Below are 17,136 nucleotides of genomic sequence, written 5' to 3' on the forward strand. Positions count from 1 at the left end.
TCTCTGGTCACTTTCTCCACTTCTGTACCCTCTAAATCCACCCCACCCCCCATCGCCTGGTCTCCCTCCCTCCTTCTCTCCCTGTCTCTGCACCTCCTTCTTCTCTTTCTCCCATCTCTGTCTTCTCCCCATTTCTTTTTTCTTTTTATGGCCGCACCATGCGGCACGTGGTATCTTAGTTCCCCGACCAGGGATGGAACCCGCACCCCCTGCACTGGAAGCGTGGAGTCTTAACCACTGGCCCGCCAGGGAAGTCCCCTTCCTCCCATTTCTAATCCCTTGCTCCTGGCCCCTCCCCCTGATGCCCTCCAACATTGGGCTTTGGTTTGGATCTTGGAGGAACTCACTTCTGCCCCCCACTCCACACCTTCACGAGGCTCCCCTCACCCTCCCACTCAGCACGGGACCCTGGTGGGAGCAGGGGAGAGGGGAGCACAGTGCAGGGACCAGAGCACAAGGGGCAGGTGTCTGCCCAGGAGGAGGGAGTAGAGAGGGCCGGGGTCAGGACTTAGTAAGTTCCAGGTTTCAGGAACCCTCCCAGGCCCCAGCATGTGACTCCAGTTAGGGTCCAGATGGGGGACTCAGGCAGAGGATTTCTAGGGTCTGTCTTGGAAACTCTGTCAGGTCCAGGTCCTATGGAAATGAACACAAGGCTGCAAATACATGGCACTCGCTGCTCTCCTCCCTCCTTGGGCTGAGGCCGACATGACAGGGAGACCACACGCTTCCCCACTGAGCCTGCAGGGGCCTCATGCCCCCCCTCAATAGGCCAGGCAGCCAGTACCTGGAGACAGAAGTAGGCACACGAAATGAAGCCAACCGGCCGCCAAAATGGGGGCTGGAAGGGGCCGTCCACGCCCCAAGCCAGATGGCTCTACCACCAGGTCCCCAAGGCAGTGAGGGGAGGTCAGAAACACCTGCAGTCTCCTTCCTGTGCTCCCTGCAGGAAGGGAGGAGATGTCCCCACGGTGGGAGGAGAGGGGGAGAGAAGACTTCATCTGCCCCATAAACACCTACACACGCACGTGCGCGCGCGCGCGCGCACACACACACACACACACACACACACACACTCTCATGCCTCGGCTCCAAGCGTGCCCACTGGGTTGCAGACCCTGGGCAAACCGCAAGGTGAGAGGTGGGCAGGGAGGAGGAGGAGGTGGGGAGAGGGTTACTAGGGCTGGGGATGGGGACAGGGGATACCCTGTTCAGAGGTGACCTGCAAGTTCAAGTTATGCAGAAAAGTATCAAAGAGGCAAGACAGTCTCTGCCCTTGGCAGAAGGGGATGGGGGGACAGCACGAGAAGGGGCAGAGGGGCGACGCATCCCCTAATTCCCTACTCATGGGCGCCTCTCCCCAACCCTGACAACAGGGCCAAGAAGTTCTACGCTGTACAAAACAGGCCGGGGTCAAGGGTCCAGTCACTGGTGAGCCATCCGAGCAGGAAGGAGGCCAGGCCAGCCCCAGAGCTACTTCCAGCCCCAGCTGCAGAGGCCAAGCGCCATCAAGACAGGAGTCCAGGCACTGCCTCCAGAGCCTGCCTGTCTTGGCTCAGAGTCCACGTGGACAGGGCCCCAGTCAGCATCTGACTAGAAGGCCCTGTGCTTTCTCCCTCGGTGCAGCTCAGACTCCTTTGGGAGAGCTGGGACCAGGCTGCAGCAGGAGCAGAGAGGCCCGAGGGAGGCCGGTGGCGCCTGGAGCTCTGTGACGAGATGATGGAACCACCATCAGCCAAAAAAAAGATAGGAAAGAGTCCAGTCTGCTGCCCTGGAACAGTGTCTTGGATAAGTTTCTGCAGGAGGCGGGGACCAGAGGAGGCGAGGATAGAGCCAGGCAGCAGCCCTCCGGACTGAGGGAGCCTGGTGGGGGAACCACGGCGTCACCTTCCCCTGAAGACTCTGCAAGGCCCTGGCCAGACTGGAGGGGAAGAGGAGGCCAGGGACTGGGGGCTGTCTCCCTTAGGTCAGTTGAGGGAGGTGCAGACCCAGACCCTCCCAGGCTCTGCAGGGCCTCTCCCCTCCCTCAGGCTGCATCCCAGCCCCAGCCTCTCTTCAAAGCCCGGAGCTCGCAGGCAGGTAGCAGGTGAGGTCAGTCCAAGATCGGGGTCTTCCCTCAGAGCGTGAATGGAGGGATGAGAGGGCAGGAGACAGGACAAGCTGAGGGCAGGTCAACTCCTGGGCTGTGATCCCGGCCTTCAGGGTCCCTGTGAGTGAGCGACGGGACAGGGGAGGACTCCCCATCCAGAGACATCACCCCCTGGCCGCAACACAGAGCTTACTGTAGAGCCCACAAAATCTAAGAGAGAGAGAGAGAATTGGAGAAAGTCAGAGGCCGCCCGGCACTGGGGCTCCGTCAGCCACTCCTCAGGGCAAAGCTGGGCAGAGGGGTGAGCTGCCCAGGTTCTGAAACGCAGCCAGCCCTGACTAGCTGGAAGGCCTTGAGCCAGTCATTCCACCTCTCTGAGCCCCAATTTCCTCATCTGTAAAATGAACATAGCCTACTTCTTCACAGAGTGATTCTGAGGGGTTAAAAAGATGTAAATAATGCCAGCCGAGGGCTTTGCACAGTGTTTGGCACATAGTAAATAGTGGAAATGACACCAAAGTAGAGCTTACTTTTCTTCCAGAGGTCTTTCTTTGGCTCAGAACTGAATGGTGAGGCTCACTCACCTTGAGTTCCCAATGAGGGAAGGAAATCCCCAGATGCTGAAGGAAGGCAAACTGGGGCTCCCTTATGTCACTTTTAACACTGAGCTGTTAGGGCGCTTTGGGGAGGAAGGAGAGGACACTGAGTGGGCCAACCTCACACTAGTCACAACCCCAAACTTCTTTGGAAAGGCCACGTGGCTGTCTTAGTCTTGCACTTTTGGAAGCTGCCACCAGAGGGCAGGCTCCGACCTCACACCAAAACCATAGAAACGACCAGGTGCCAGTGTCTCCAGGGACAGGAGCCTCAGAGACGGACAGCTTAGCAGCCCAGGAGGGCCCTGAAAAGGGGACTGGCAGCAGGGAAGAGCCTGGCCTTTGGACTTGGACCTCAAATCCTGTCTCCACCACTTAGGTAACCTTGGGCAAGTCACTGGACCTGTCCAGACCTCGGCTTTCTCATTTATAAAATGGTGGTTATGATGCCTGCCTGATGGGGAGCTGTGAGGAGTGACAGCTTTCGCTGAGCATGCACCACTGCCCCGTTATAGGCACAGTCTTTCTTCCTTGCAGGACAGCCCTGTTAGGTGGTACCATTCTCACCACCCTCGTTTTTTGTTTTTTCTTTCCTTTATTTTTCTTTCAGTTTTATTGAGATATAATTGACATACAGTACTACAGAAGTTGGAGGTGTAGAGCAGAATGACTTATATTTTGTGAAAGTATTAGCAAACAATTTTTTCTAATTTAATAAACACTTTATATAGCAGTTGGTAACCTCCATTTAAAACATGTTAAATTTACCAAACATAACATTACCTGAAATGGGCTGTGAAACCCTCAGTATTATTTGGTGCTCTGAAACTTTTTACATAAACCACAGTTGGGGGAGTGCTGATTCATGAGACAAATTCTGCTCTTTTCTTCTTTTCTCTTACTCCACTGTCACCTCCAAGACATGTTAGACTGGAGGCTGAGCTCTCCCTGCCATGGGGAGGCAGAGGAGGCGGCCTCACGGAGAACAGGGACTGGGACAAGGGTCGGCAATAGATGCCTCAAAGACGTAAAACATCTGACTTGGATTAGGAGGCTTCTCAGGAGGATGAAATGAAAGGGTTGTTCTGAAGCCGGAGCGCCTCTCCCCATCCCTTGTCCCATCTTACGATGACAGTTCTGAGGGGTTGGTCTGGAATACGCATAGATGGTGGGGACTGGGGGACAGTGCAGGCCTGGACTGGGCTCAGGTGGGGTGAGTCAGGTAGAGTCTGGGTGTCAGTGCTTAGCACTGGTCAGGTGTCCTTCCAGTCATCTGGTGTGCCTGTTTGTATCCAAGTCCAGTTGTACTTGGAAGAGGATGGAGACTGTGGACCACTCCATAGATCAGGCCTCTGAGTATCCTCGGGGGATAAAAAGGACGTGAGTCTTACTTTTTTTTTTTTCCACCACCCTCATTTTAGGCAGTGCAGGAAACTGAGGCTCAAAGAGGTGAATTCATTCCTTAGCTCAACCTGCTTCCAACACAGACAACCTGCCTTCACAGTCCAAGGGTATTCACACCACAATACTAGAGTAACTCCTGCCAAATGAGATAATAACCCTCACTATCCCCATTTTACAGATAAGAGGCTCCAAGAGATGAATGTAATTAAAGGAAAGTGATGAACATACATCCAGCACACGCTAAGAGCTCAAGGAAGGGTGAGACGACGAAATCCGATTTCCCATGGCAGAAAACGGGCACCCAGACAGACGGGGTGTCTCCCCTTTCTCTAGGGGCAGCATGGGCCCCTGGGTCAGAGGACTGACCTTCCTTTAGAGAGCAATCTGGAATTATCACTACAATTGTGAGTGTGCAATTCCACTTCTGGAAAGACACCAAGAAAACAGAAGGCAAGGACAAAGATGGTCACTGTAGCATTGCCAGTAACAGTAAAAACCTGGGAACCTCCCTAACAGCCCCTACAAGGAGAACAGTTAAGAAACTATAATTCCTTCGTCTTATGTAATGCTAGGCATTGGATAAAAAGGACAAGATGGTTCTCCACAAAATGATAAAGATCTTTAAGACGTGCTCTAGAGTTGAGCACAAAAAGCAATCTGAGGAGGGATTTGTTTTGGACGATGCCTCTCCTATATTAGCACATAACACTACCACATATTTCACAAAGGGACATACATAGATACACAGATAAGCATCTGATAACTGGTAATCCCTGAGACTCTGGCCTTAGGTGTCAATTTTTTCTTTATTGTATATTAATGTTACCTGATACATACGAAAGTTTATGTGTACTATACTAGGTATAAAGCATACTGCACCAAACATCTGTGGGCTCACCATGCAAGTACTTAACTCGCCAATAGTTTGTACACACCCACCTGTCCCCCACCTCATGTCCTTGCTTCCCTGCTTCCATCCCAGCTACAGAGAACCACCATGATACCTTTTGTATTGATCGTTTCTTTGCTTTTTTAAAAAATACGCAATATTACCACATATATATATATATATTTAAACTGTATTTAGCATAGTGTTACTTAGTTTGTTAACTCAAAAAAATTATCTCACTGTCGTCTTCTGGAATTCTATTTTTTCCCCTCTCTCTCAATATTATGTTTCCAGGATGTATCCATTCATTCCATTACATATAACACGTTCATTCATTTCCACAGTTGTAAACAATTCTGTGATGTGAATGTATCACCATATATTTATCCATCCTCCTGTCAATGGCCATTTAGGTAGTTTTTAGTGTTTGCTATTTTGCAACTGCAGCCAAGAGCATTCATACATTTCTCCTGGGTTTATACTCATGGGAGGGTTTGCTGGGTCAGGCGTGCCAATGTTCGGATTTGAGGGATAACCTCCAACTGTCTCCCAGGAAGTCGGCCTCTCTGTTAAGGTTTCCACCTTGTGCTTCACTTGACTTTGAAGGTGCCCCGCCTGGCGGGGCCGGCCTCGCCCACCTCCGCACCCCGCGACTGCCAGCCACCCACCCGGAAGCGTGCGCCCGCTCACCTTTGTTCTCCTGCTTGAGCTCCTCCTGCAGCAGGTCCGTTTGCCGGTTGCCCAGCACGAAGGCAAGGAAGGAGAGGATGAGGGCGTTGAGGATGCCGATGATGGCCAGGATGTACGCCCAGCGCACCGAACAGTCCCCCAGGGAGTACTTCCCGGTCTTGGCCCCACACATGTCCCGGATCGTCTCGGCGTCCCAGCCGTCGGGGAAGATCATGCAGCCCAGCACAAGGCACAGAGCTGAGGGGGCGCCAGGCCGAGCCCACCGCCAGGGTCAGGAAGGAAGAGAGAAGGGGAAGATTACTTCCCAGAGCCTGAGGACCACCAGGAGGCCCCCTGAGGCTGGGCCCCGCTCCCCCGCACCTCCCATCAACCCAAGAGCTTATGAACCACCTCCTGTGGATCCAGAAACTCTACACCCTGGGTGGGCCTCATGCCTTGGGGAGCAGAAACTTTCCAAAACACAATGCCACCTCCTGCCCCCATCAAATCAACTCCTCCTCCGGGAAGGCTTCCTGGAAATAGGAGAAAATAGCAAACCAGGGTCACCTCCTTCAGCTCCCTTTAGCGTCTTGGCCATGCTTACCCTCTCCCATCCTCACCATTCTTTATTTTTTATTTTTGTCATTTACTCAACAAATTTTTATTGAGAGCCATTTTCCGGGCTCAGTAGGCCACCTCCAGCTGAGACCTTCCCCTCCTGGCAGAGAGTTTATGACTATGTCCACTGGCTTTATGTTGCCTTTTTTAGTGCCTGACAGTCCGCCAGTTACTGTTACTGTGTCTGAGACCTGAGGTCACCACAAGGCTCAGGTTGGGGCAGAGGGGCCCTTGACCCCCCGCCAGGCCCACAGGTGCTTAACCTGGGTTTTAGATGACAGTGATGACAAAGTGGGAGTGGCGGTCAGTTCTGCCCACTGTCTAGGAGGCACATCTCGTTCGTTGCCAGGATGGGGAGGGGGACACCTGGCTTTGCCATCTCTTTCCCTCATCTACCGTACGAGGAAGTGCTCCCCACAGCACAGACTCTTCCCTGCCTCGAGTTCTGCCTCCTCTGGCCTCACTCCGACCTTCTAACAGGACAGTCCTTCCACACTCCCCTAGGGTGTGCTCCTTATACTGACACAGGGCGCCCCTGACAGCACTGTGATCTTACACACTCAAACACACACACACACACACACACACACACACACACACACGTTGGAGCAGGCCTTCCTCCCCTCTCCAAAGCGCTCGCCTTCTCCAAGACAATTCTTAGCTCAAGTGAAAGACACCTCTAATAAATGGCTGGGGAAAAGAGCTCGTGGCAAAGGGAATGGCAAATGCAAAAAGGCCCTGAGGCAAGAATGAGCTTGGTGAGTTAAAGAATTCAACAAGTTTGAAGATGCCCTTTAGATACCCAAATGGAGAAGGAAACTCAGGGAGAAATCAGGGCTGGGGATATAAATGTGGGAGCTGTGGGCATGTAAATCCCTAGGACGGGACGTTATGGAAACTGAAGAGAAGGCCCAGGACGGAGCCCAGGGGCGCTCTAGCAATTATGGGGTGGGAAGAGAGGAGGAGCCTACGGAGAGGGCTTGACCCAGCCACCTTCCCATATTTCCCTAACACTCTTCAGGACCCTCCAGGACCCTCCAGGACCCGGGAGAGGGGAGGAGGGTCAAATGCCAGGGATGGGGGAGTGGGAGACAAGGCGCCTAAGTTCTTCACATCTGCAGGGTCCTTTGAGGAGGGCGGGGGAGGCTGCACTCCCAGCTCCCCGTCCTCGGCCCTGAATCTCCAGCTTGAGGCAGGGGTGAGGAAAGAGCCTGGGAGGGGCAAAACCCACCCAGTCCCTCCTCCTCTCCCCGTACAGTGTTTCCTCTCCTGCCCAGAGCATCCCCGTCACCATGGAAACCGCAGCAGTAGCCTGCAGGTGGTCCTCCTCCCTCTGCAAGCTCAGCGTTCAAAGAGGTTTTCTCCCGGAGCTCTGCGCCTGCACGTTTTCTCTGTCTCGCTGCCTCATCACTTACGTGTCTCTCTAGTCGTGTGTCTCCATTCCTTTCTCTTCTCCACCCTTTTCATCTTTTTTTGCCTCTCTCTCCACACCCCTCCCCCTCTCTCTCCAGCTAGTCTATACAGTGCTTAATCCTCAGTCTTGACCCTCCCTCTTCCCTTCTCTCCTTAGATCTCAGCATCTGACATTCATTCAACACCCCTCCTCTTCTCTCTGCCTTTTCTTGCTTGTCTTCCTTCCCTTTATCTATCCCCTCGCCCTTTCCTCTCTCTGCCTCTCCCTTCGTATATTCCACAAATAAATTCTGAGTGTCTTCTATGTGTCAGGCACTATGCAGGGTGCTGGGGACACTGCCAGTCACGGTTTCTTGTCCTCAGGAGCGGAGGTGTGTGGAGACGAATCAAATCAAATCAACACACAAATAGAATATTTATACATGTCAGGGAGCGACTGGAAGGAGACCCAGGATGACAGGGCACTCAGAGAAGGCGTTGGGGCGGGGGGGGGGGGGGCCTCTCTCTCCATCTCTCACTCACTCTCTCTGCCTCCTTTACTCTGCAGTGTTTTAGGTGGTGGCTATGGGGCCCCAGAGGCTGCTCTAGGAACTACAAACACCCAGCAGTAAAGCAAGTGGAGAAAAGCCAATCAGACAGGTTTCCTGAGACCTGCGGCAGGAGAGGAAGGGACCTCTAGGGACAGCATAGACCAGGTAGGTGATCAAGAGGCTCAACGATCAGGAGGTGGAATAACTAGAGACAAGGCAGCCTTCAGCATCCCTGTGTGCTGGAAGAGGAAACCATGGCTGAGGTCTCTGGAGTCCAAGTTCAAGTCTCTTGGAAATAATGAGCTGGCTGAAGAGCCACCTGCTATAAGGCATAGACACAGGTGCAGGGTGCAGGGTGGGGTAAGTGGGGTGCATTGTGGGATGTACAGCATCACCCCTAGCTTCTACCCACCACCCACAGTCATAGTGATAAAAAAAAAAAGTCTCAAGCCACTGTCAAATGTCCCCTTGGGGGCAAAGATGTCCCTGGTTGAGAACCGCTGGTCTAGGGGAAGGGGCCTTCGGATGGGGCACCGATATCCAGTCACCCTAGAGTCTGCTGACTTCCCAAGCAGCCAGGTGGTGTTGGACAAATTTAAGATTAATAATATTACTGTTATTAATAATATAATAACGATAACAAATAGTATTGAGTGCTTAACCATATGCCAGGGTGTGAAGCTCCTAACATGCATGATCTCATTTAATCCTATAACTAACCTGAGGCTCAGAAGAACTAAGTCGTATCGTATCCATGTCACACAGCTAGGAGGTGGCGGGCTCTGTATTCAAACCCAGACAGGTCTTTACTGAATGTTTCTCTCTGAATAGACTCACTTTTTCTTTGGCCGTGCCACGCGGCTTGTGGGATCTTAGTTCCCCAACCAACCAGGGACTGAACCCAGGCCCTCAGCAGTAAAAGCGGAGTTCCAACTACTGGACCGCCAGGGAATTCCACAGACTCACTTTTTAACTGAGAGGCATTTACTGTAAAAGTAAGCTTTATATCACCATCAAAGAAAAGGAAACCAGGATCATTTACCATAGATAGAAGGCAACTATAACCATAAGTATAGTAAAAACAACACATTGTTCTTAGGTTCTAGCTGGACGCTTTTACCTGCCAAATGATCTGAGACACCTCAGAGCACCTTAAAAAGGAAGGAAATCCTGACACATGCTACAACGTGGAGGAATCTGGAGGACATTATGCTAAATTATATGAGCCAGTCACAAAAGGTCAAATATTGTATGATTCCACGTATAGGAGGAGCCAAGAGCAGTCAGATTCCTAGAGGCGGAAAGTAGAATGCTGGTTGTCAGGGACTGGGGGCGGGGCATGGGGAGTTAGTGTTTAATGGGGACAGAGTTCTGCGTGTGAAAAGAGTTGTGGGGACAGATGGTGAGGGTGGTTGCACAACAGGGTGAATGTTCTTAATGGCACAGAACTGGACATCTAAGAATGGGTAAAATGGTAAATTTTATGTTATGTGTACTTTACCAAAAAAAAAAAAAAAAAGAGAAAGAGGAAGGAAGGGAGGGAGGAAAGGGAACACAGAAAATGACACGACGTATTTTCCTCACGGATGTGTATGTAAATGCACACAAAAAGATCAGGAAAAATAGAAATTACGTTCATAATAATGGTGGCCTCTGGGCAGGGAGTGGGTGGGGACTTTAGCCTGTTTGTAATGCTTCAGCTTTTCACGGAGTGAATGTATTCATGTATTACTCATAAAATTAAAAAAAACATAATTTAAAATATTGGTTTTTCAAAGAATATACATACGTAAGCTTGCATGTCTATAAACATTTCTGGAAGAATACAGAAGCAACTTAATGATGGGAACCTCTGAAACACTGCCTGGGGTGGAGGAGGAAAGGAGGGAGACACTTTTTATTCTCTGCCCTCCTGTACTGTTGGAAAGTGTTTAACATTTGCATATATTACTTTTATGATAAAAATGATAATGTTATGTCCAGTCCTTTGCCACCTATGTCTGGCCATGAAATCCTCTTACACTTTTAAAATATAATTAAGCAACTAAAGGAAAGTTAAAAGGAAAAACAATACTTGAGTTTGGGGAATGAACCCAGGATGAGACTAAAAAAGTGATGAAGTTAAGAGAAAATATACAATATACGTGGGTGCTTGTGTCCTTTAAAGCTTGTGGTGTAAATGTGTCTTTATGTAAAGCTTTTTAATTATGCATTTTATGCTTAGCTATTTTAATAGAGTTTCATTATGACACCATGACACTATCCTCAAGGGACATACACTGAGCCGATCACTCCTAAAGGGAGGGCTTTGTTTATGCTCAGCTGTCCCCTCCATGCCTGATGCACCCCGGCTGCTACCCATTACTAGGGGGTCAGATTGGATGTCCCCCAGGGCTTTCTGTCCCTGAGCAGACTCCAAAGAGGCTTGATATGGACTGAACTGTGTCCCCATAAAAGTCATATTTTGAAGCCGTAACCTCCAATGTGAGAGTATTTGTGGAAGGGGCCTTGGGGAGGTAATTAGGGTTAGATGAGGTCATGAGAGTGAGGCCCCATGATGGGATTAGTGCTCTTATAAGAAGAGATACCAGAGAGCTTGCTCTCTCCCTGCACCTGCCACCTGACGACACAGCAAGAAGGTGGCCGTCTGCAAGCCAAGAAGAGGACTCTCACCAGAACCAGACCATGCTGGTCTGGAATTCTAGGTCTTGGAATTCTAGTTTCCTGAACTATGGGACAATAAATGTAAGCCACCCAGGCTATGGTATTTTGTTATGGCAGCTACACGCAACAACTTGGATGCCCCTTAGAGTCATAACATTGGGGGAAAAAGTGACTTCATTTATATAACATTCACACTGATAACCCTGCTTACTTCTAAGGAGGGGACTGAGGAGCCAAGGATAGGACAGGATGGAGACCTTGCACTGCTAACCTGCTACACCTTTTGAATTCAGGACCACGTGAATAAGTTACCTACTGAAACCTTAAGGCAGGTGGGAGTTGATCACTAATAAGTGACTATGGCCAGAGATTTTTTCACTCACTTGGAATGAAATAATTAAAGCAACAAAGAACTGCAATGCACAAGCCAAATGGAGCTCACAGAAATAATGAATTAATCACAAAAAAACCCATAAAACTGAAAATCTCTAGACCCCTTTTGACTGAGCTTGCCAATTTCTAGGAATTTATTCTAAGAAAATGCTCAAGGATCTGCTCTAAGATTTAGCTATGAGGATGTCTATCACATCTTTATTTGCAAGAAAGAGAAGAAGGAAGAGAGCAGGAAAAGAAGGGAGGAAGAGAGGGAGAAATAATAAAAGAAGGAAGGAAAGAAAGAAGCAACTAATTATCCAACAACACAGGAATATTCTTTCATACCATGGAATACTACTCCCCTATTAAACTATACTGAGGAAGATTTAATGATACAGAAAATACTTATGATATGTTAGGTTTCAAAAGGATGTGAAAAATAATGTACAATATAATTTCATTTTGGGAAGAAATACTTACATAGTTATAGCAAATAGTTATATAAAATTTACCACATCAGGAACTATGCTAAGTATCTTACACACATTACTTCATTTAATCCCCACAACACTCTGTGGAGTAGGTACTATTATTTTCTTCTTTTTACAGTTGAGGACACAGAGGCACAGAGAGGTCATCCAAGTTATCCAAAGTCACACAGCTGGTAAGTTACAGAACCAGGATCTGAACCCAGACAGTCTGGCTCCAGAGCCTGCTCATAACCAGTACTCCATACTGTTACGACTTCAGACCAACAGTTAAGTTGACTGTTTCTGGGAAAGTGAGATTATGTGTGTAATCTTGGTCATCTACATTCTCCAATCTTTGTACAAAGAACAATGATAATTTTACGAAGCTGTAAAAAGTCCTAGAAAAGGTGAGATATAGAGAAGCAGTATAGCACAGAATGCACGGATGGCTGCTCGTATCCTGTATCTTCTATGAGTCCCTTCCTCACATTTAGGAAGGTTTTTCTAGAAGGAACCAGGCTGACTTGGGGGCTGAGAGAAGCCCGGAGAACGACCTGTGTCGGCACCACGACCACAGCTTTCCAAGGGAGCGCCTCCCCAGGCCTGGTGCACTAGGGGGCTGTAGGGAGACACCCCCCACACACACACCCTAAGAAGGAGGTTGTCCTCATGTCCCTCCCACCAGCTCTGTCCTGCCCCCCAGGGCAGGGGCTTATTGTACAAGGGAGACCAGACCTCTCCTAACAGTCAACCCCGCCCGCTGGATTTGAAGATCCAGGCCCAATCTTAGTGCCTCCATTAGCTGGGGAGCTCGGAGGGGACGGGACTCTCGTGCCTGGGCTCCCTACACCCCATCCAGCACCCAGATTACGGGAACACCCTGACTCCTCCATTTCCCTCACCCCCAGTCCAGTCCACTTGCAAGGCCGACTGTCTTGACCTCCAAAAATATCTCGGACTGACCTCTTTTCTCCATCTCCACTGCCACCATCTGTCCAAGCTGCCATGATCTCCCTCCTGGAAGCCCGCAGTGGCCTCCTAACTAGTTTCTCTGCTCTCATCCTTGCCCCATCGTCTGTTCTCCACTCAGCATCCAGAGTGAGCCGTCGAAAGCAGATGGTGCCACTCCCCTGCTCAATACCCTTCAAAAGCTTCCCACTACGCTCAGGATAAGCCCTGACGCCTGGTCCTGGCCTGTGTGACCCACAGGCTCACCCCACTTTCCCCCACGCCATTCGGCCTCTCGATCCGTACACTCCAGCCACCCTGGGCCTCCCTTCTAACCCTAACCCTAACAACATTTCTAGTTCAGCGCCCCCTGGAGGGCTTGGCACTGACTGTTCCCTCTCCCTGGGACACTTCCTCCAAGCCATTCAGTCCCCGGCTCGTGGTTCCTGATCTTGAGAAGACTACTGTTTAGTAGGGGGACTGTTAGGAACACAAATAATTGTATCTGTTGTCACAGATGCTGTTATGGAGAGATGGGACGCCCATCACTTTGTGTGGTAATTATTTGGGAACAGTATTTACTCCACCAGCCCTGGGCCCAGCCTGCATGGAGCCCACACACAGCCTCTTGACAACCTTTGAATGCGCTGCATCCCCCGCTACCCTGGCTCGGCTCTGCCACACTCATCTCAAGGGCTCGGTCAGAAAGCTCCCGCCGCTCTCCCCGCATCCTGCCTCACTCCTCCAGTCTGGCCCAGGCCCACCACGCAGGCGGCTCCGTCCCTTCCGCGTCCCTCTGGCTCCTCCAGGCAGCCGTCCTTTCTCAAGGCTGTCCTTCTCAGTTTCCCTGTTGCTAATCTGAGCAGCTGCTCTGGCGCCTCTCTCCAAGCCGCCTTTTCTGGCTCCTCCTCGACCTGCATCTTAAAGGTTGGTGTTTCGAGGCTGTCTCCTCTTTTCCCTCTACACGCTCTCCCCGGGCAATTTCACCCACACTCAGACTGACATCTAACATCTCCAGCTGAGACCTCTTTCCTCGGTTCGAGGCCAGATAGTCAACAGCTGGTCAGAGCCCTCCTCCTGTGGGTCTCATAGGGACCGCAAATTCAGCATTTCCCAGACTGAGCGGATCTCCCTGCTGTGTCCTTTGGGAATGTCATTCCAAGACCAAATCGTTCAACGAGAGGACCCTGCGTCACCTGCAAGGCCTGCCTGTCCTCACCCCACCCCACACACACACACCTACTGGGATCCTAAATAGGTCTCCAGTTTTCTCCTCCTCCCGTGCCCCGGCCTCAGCCCCTCTCACCTGGACCACTGCCACTGCTTTCCCCCCAGGCTCCTGGTCTCCCATCAGGCCTCCATCAGTCCCTTCCCTGCAGCAACTGCCCAAGTCACCTTTCTTTTCCTTTTTTAAAAATTTATTTATTTTTGGCTGCACTGGGTCTTCGTTGCTGCTCGCAGGCTTTCTCTAGTTGCCGTGAGCGGGCTTCTCATTGTGGTGGCTTCTCTTGTTGCGGAGCACGGGCTCTAGGCATGCGGGCTTCAGTAGTTGTGACGTGTGGGCTCAGTAGTTGCGGCTCACGGGCTCTAGAGTGCAGGCTCAGTAGTTGTGGCGCACGGGCTTAGTTGCTCCGTGGCATGTGGGATCGTCCCGGACCAGGGCTCGAACCCGTGTCCCCTGCATTGGCAGGCGGATTCTTAACCACTGCGCCACCCGGGAAGTTCCCAAGTCATCTTTCTAAACCCACATCTGGCCCTGGTCATTCCCATGCCTACAAGTAATTGCCCATAACCTAAGAATAAGACCCCAGACTTCAAGGCCCAACTTTCAGAGCTCCCCTGCTTTTCCAGGTGTATTTCCCAGTTCTCCCCACTTTTCAACCTTTCCTCCCTGGTTGTAGCACAGACCATGGAATGTTGGAACCAAAGGGTTATGACGAAAGTCACACGACAGCTAATAACAATTGCTGTTTGGCAAATTGGGTTTCCTTTGTGCCAGGGTGTGTACACACATTCTCAATCAATCCTTTAACTGCCCCATGAGCTAGTTACTATTATGGTCCCCATTTTATAGAGGAGGAAACTTAGAGTCAGAAATTGTATAACCTTCCAAAGGACACTTAGTTGGTAATGCCACACTCAGGATTCAAATTCAGGTTGGCTGACTGCTGAACGTACTGCCTCCAAAGGAGCAGGTGGTGGAGCTAGGACTTAAATCAGAGCTTATCATTCAGGGACTTCCCTGGCGGTCCAGTGGTTAAGACTCCACGCTCCCAATGCAGGGAGCACAGGTTCGATCCCTAGTCAGGGAACTAAGAGCCCATAGGCCGCACTGCACGGCCAAAAAAAAAAAAAAAGAAAAGAGCTCATCATTCATTCATTCAATAGACACTTATTAAGCACCTACTATGTGCCAACCCAGACTCCTGATCCAGGGCTCTCCTTATGCCATTAAACGGCTCTGGGATAAAAGGTTGATAATGATGAATAACATGAAATGGAATGAAAAGAATAAGACAAAAATAAGAGGCTGTCAGAATAAGAACAGTTCAGCCCTCATCCTCTCGACACCTCCAGCCCATCCTCTCCACCAACAACCCGCCCCCACTCAAAACACTCCAAGGCCATTCTAGGTATTATACTACACTCAGGAGGCATATAGGAGGGAACTGATGATTTGCTTACGTTGAGAAAAAACAAATTTCACCATGAAGAAAACATCCATAGACAAAGTCAAAAGATAAACTGGGAGACAATATTTGTAACATATCACAAAGAGCTAGCTCTTTTAATTTATAAAGAGTTCTTACAAATCAGAGGAAAAATACCATTAGCTTGGTAAAAAAATATTTCTGAACTGACAGTTTACAGAAAACATACAGGTACACCTTGGAGATATTGCGGGTGCAGTTCCAGACCTCCACAATAAAGCAAATATCACAATAAAGCGAATGACACAAATTTTTTTTTGGCTTCCCAGTGCATATAAAAGTTATGTTTACACTATACTATAGCCTATTAAGTGTGCAATAGCATTATGTCTAAAAAAATGTACAAACTTAAAATACTTTATAGCTAAAAAAATGCCAAAACAATTACAAAGATCACAGATCACCCATAACAAATATAACAATGAAAAAGTATGAAATATTGTGAGAATTACCAAAATGTGACACAGAGACACAAAGTGTAGCAAATGCTATTTGGAAAAATGGCACCGATAGACTTGCTCAACACAGGGTTGCCTCAAACCTTCAATTTGTTTAAAAAAAAAAAAAAGGCAATATCTGTGAGGTGTACTAAAGTGAACTGCAATAAAATAAGGTCGGCCTGTATATATAAAAGATGCTCGACCTCATTCATAAAAGAAAGACAAATTACTATCATAACAGAGTACTTTTTCCCATCAGTTTGGCAAAAATAAAATATTTGATAACACAGTTGGCAAGAATGCGGGGAAACAGGTACCCTCGTACATTGTTGCTGGAAATGTAACTCTGCATAACTTCCACGGAGGGGACCTGACTGGATCTGTCAAAATTGTAAACATAAAGACCATTTAATCCAGCAAGTCCACTCTAGGTCTTTATGTTATCCTTATACTTACATATGTATCAAATTATATACATCATCCACTGAAACACTGCGATAGCAAGATATTGTAAATAACTTAAATATTGATGACATAAAAGATGACACATCCACTCAAAAGTATATTATGCAGCTCTTAAGAAAAAAGCAGCTCTCTGTACACTGATCTGGAACAATCTCCAAGATGTGTTGTTGAATTTAAAAAGCAAGACAAACCAAGTGTTTAGTATGCTACCATTTGTGGTGGTTTATAAATATGTCCACAACTTTTTAAATATACTTCCTTTCAAGAGGAGGAGCTGAATTCTCCTCCCCTTGAATGTGGGCTGGATTTAGTAACTCACTTCTAACAATAGAGTGTGGCAGAAGTGGTCTGTGATATCTGAGATTAGAACATAAAAGGCATTTGCTACGACAAAGGAGGCAAGAATGTACAATGGAGAAAAGACAGTCTCTTCAGCAAGGGGTGCTGGGAAAACTGGACCACTGCATATAAGTTAGTGACATTAGAACACTCCCTCATAGCATACACAAAAATAAACTCAAAATGGCTTAAAAACCTATATATAAGACACGACACCATAAAATCTTAGAAGAGAACATAGGCAAAAGGTTCTCTGACATAAATCATAGCAATATTCCTTAGATCAGTCTCCCAAGGCAAAAGAAACCATCAACAGAATGAAAAGACAACCTACAGAACGGGAGAAAGTATTTGCAAACCATGTAACTGACAAGGGGTTAATATCCAAAATATATAAACAGCTCATACAACTCAATAGCAAAGGAACCAAATAATCCAATTTTAAAATGGGTGGAACACATAAATAGACATTTCTCTGAAAAAAGACATACAGATGGCCAACAGGCATGTGAAAAGATG

General features: G+C 48.8%; 1 protein-coding gene across 1 annotated transcript in view; it reads right to left on the minus strand.

The window, feature by feature from the left end:
• LHFPL4 (LHFPL tetraspan subfamily member 4) overlaps positions 1 to 17,136 on the minus strand; it is a 30,244-nt gene continuing 13,108 nt past the window's right edge. The window contains exons 3-4 of the mRNA XM_079933338.1: positions 5,666 to 5,902; positions 1 to 2,296 (exon numbers count right to left, since the gene is read on the minus strand). Of these exons, the coding sequence (XP_079789464.1) occupies positions 2,196 to 2,296; positions 5,666 to 5,902 (338 nt within the window). The 3' untranslated portion in view covers positions 1 to 2,195. The remainder of the gene's footprint in view (positions 2,297 to 5,665; positions 5,903 to 17,136) is intronic.

This window comes from Stenella coeruleoalba (assembly GCF_951394435.1).
Source record: "Stenella coeruleoalba genome assembly, chromosome: 10".
Classification (NCBI taxonomy): Eukaryota; Metazoa; Chordata; class Mammalia; order Artiodactyla; family Delphinidae; genus Stenella; species Stenella coeruleoalba.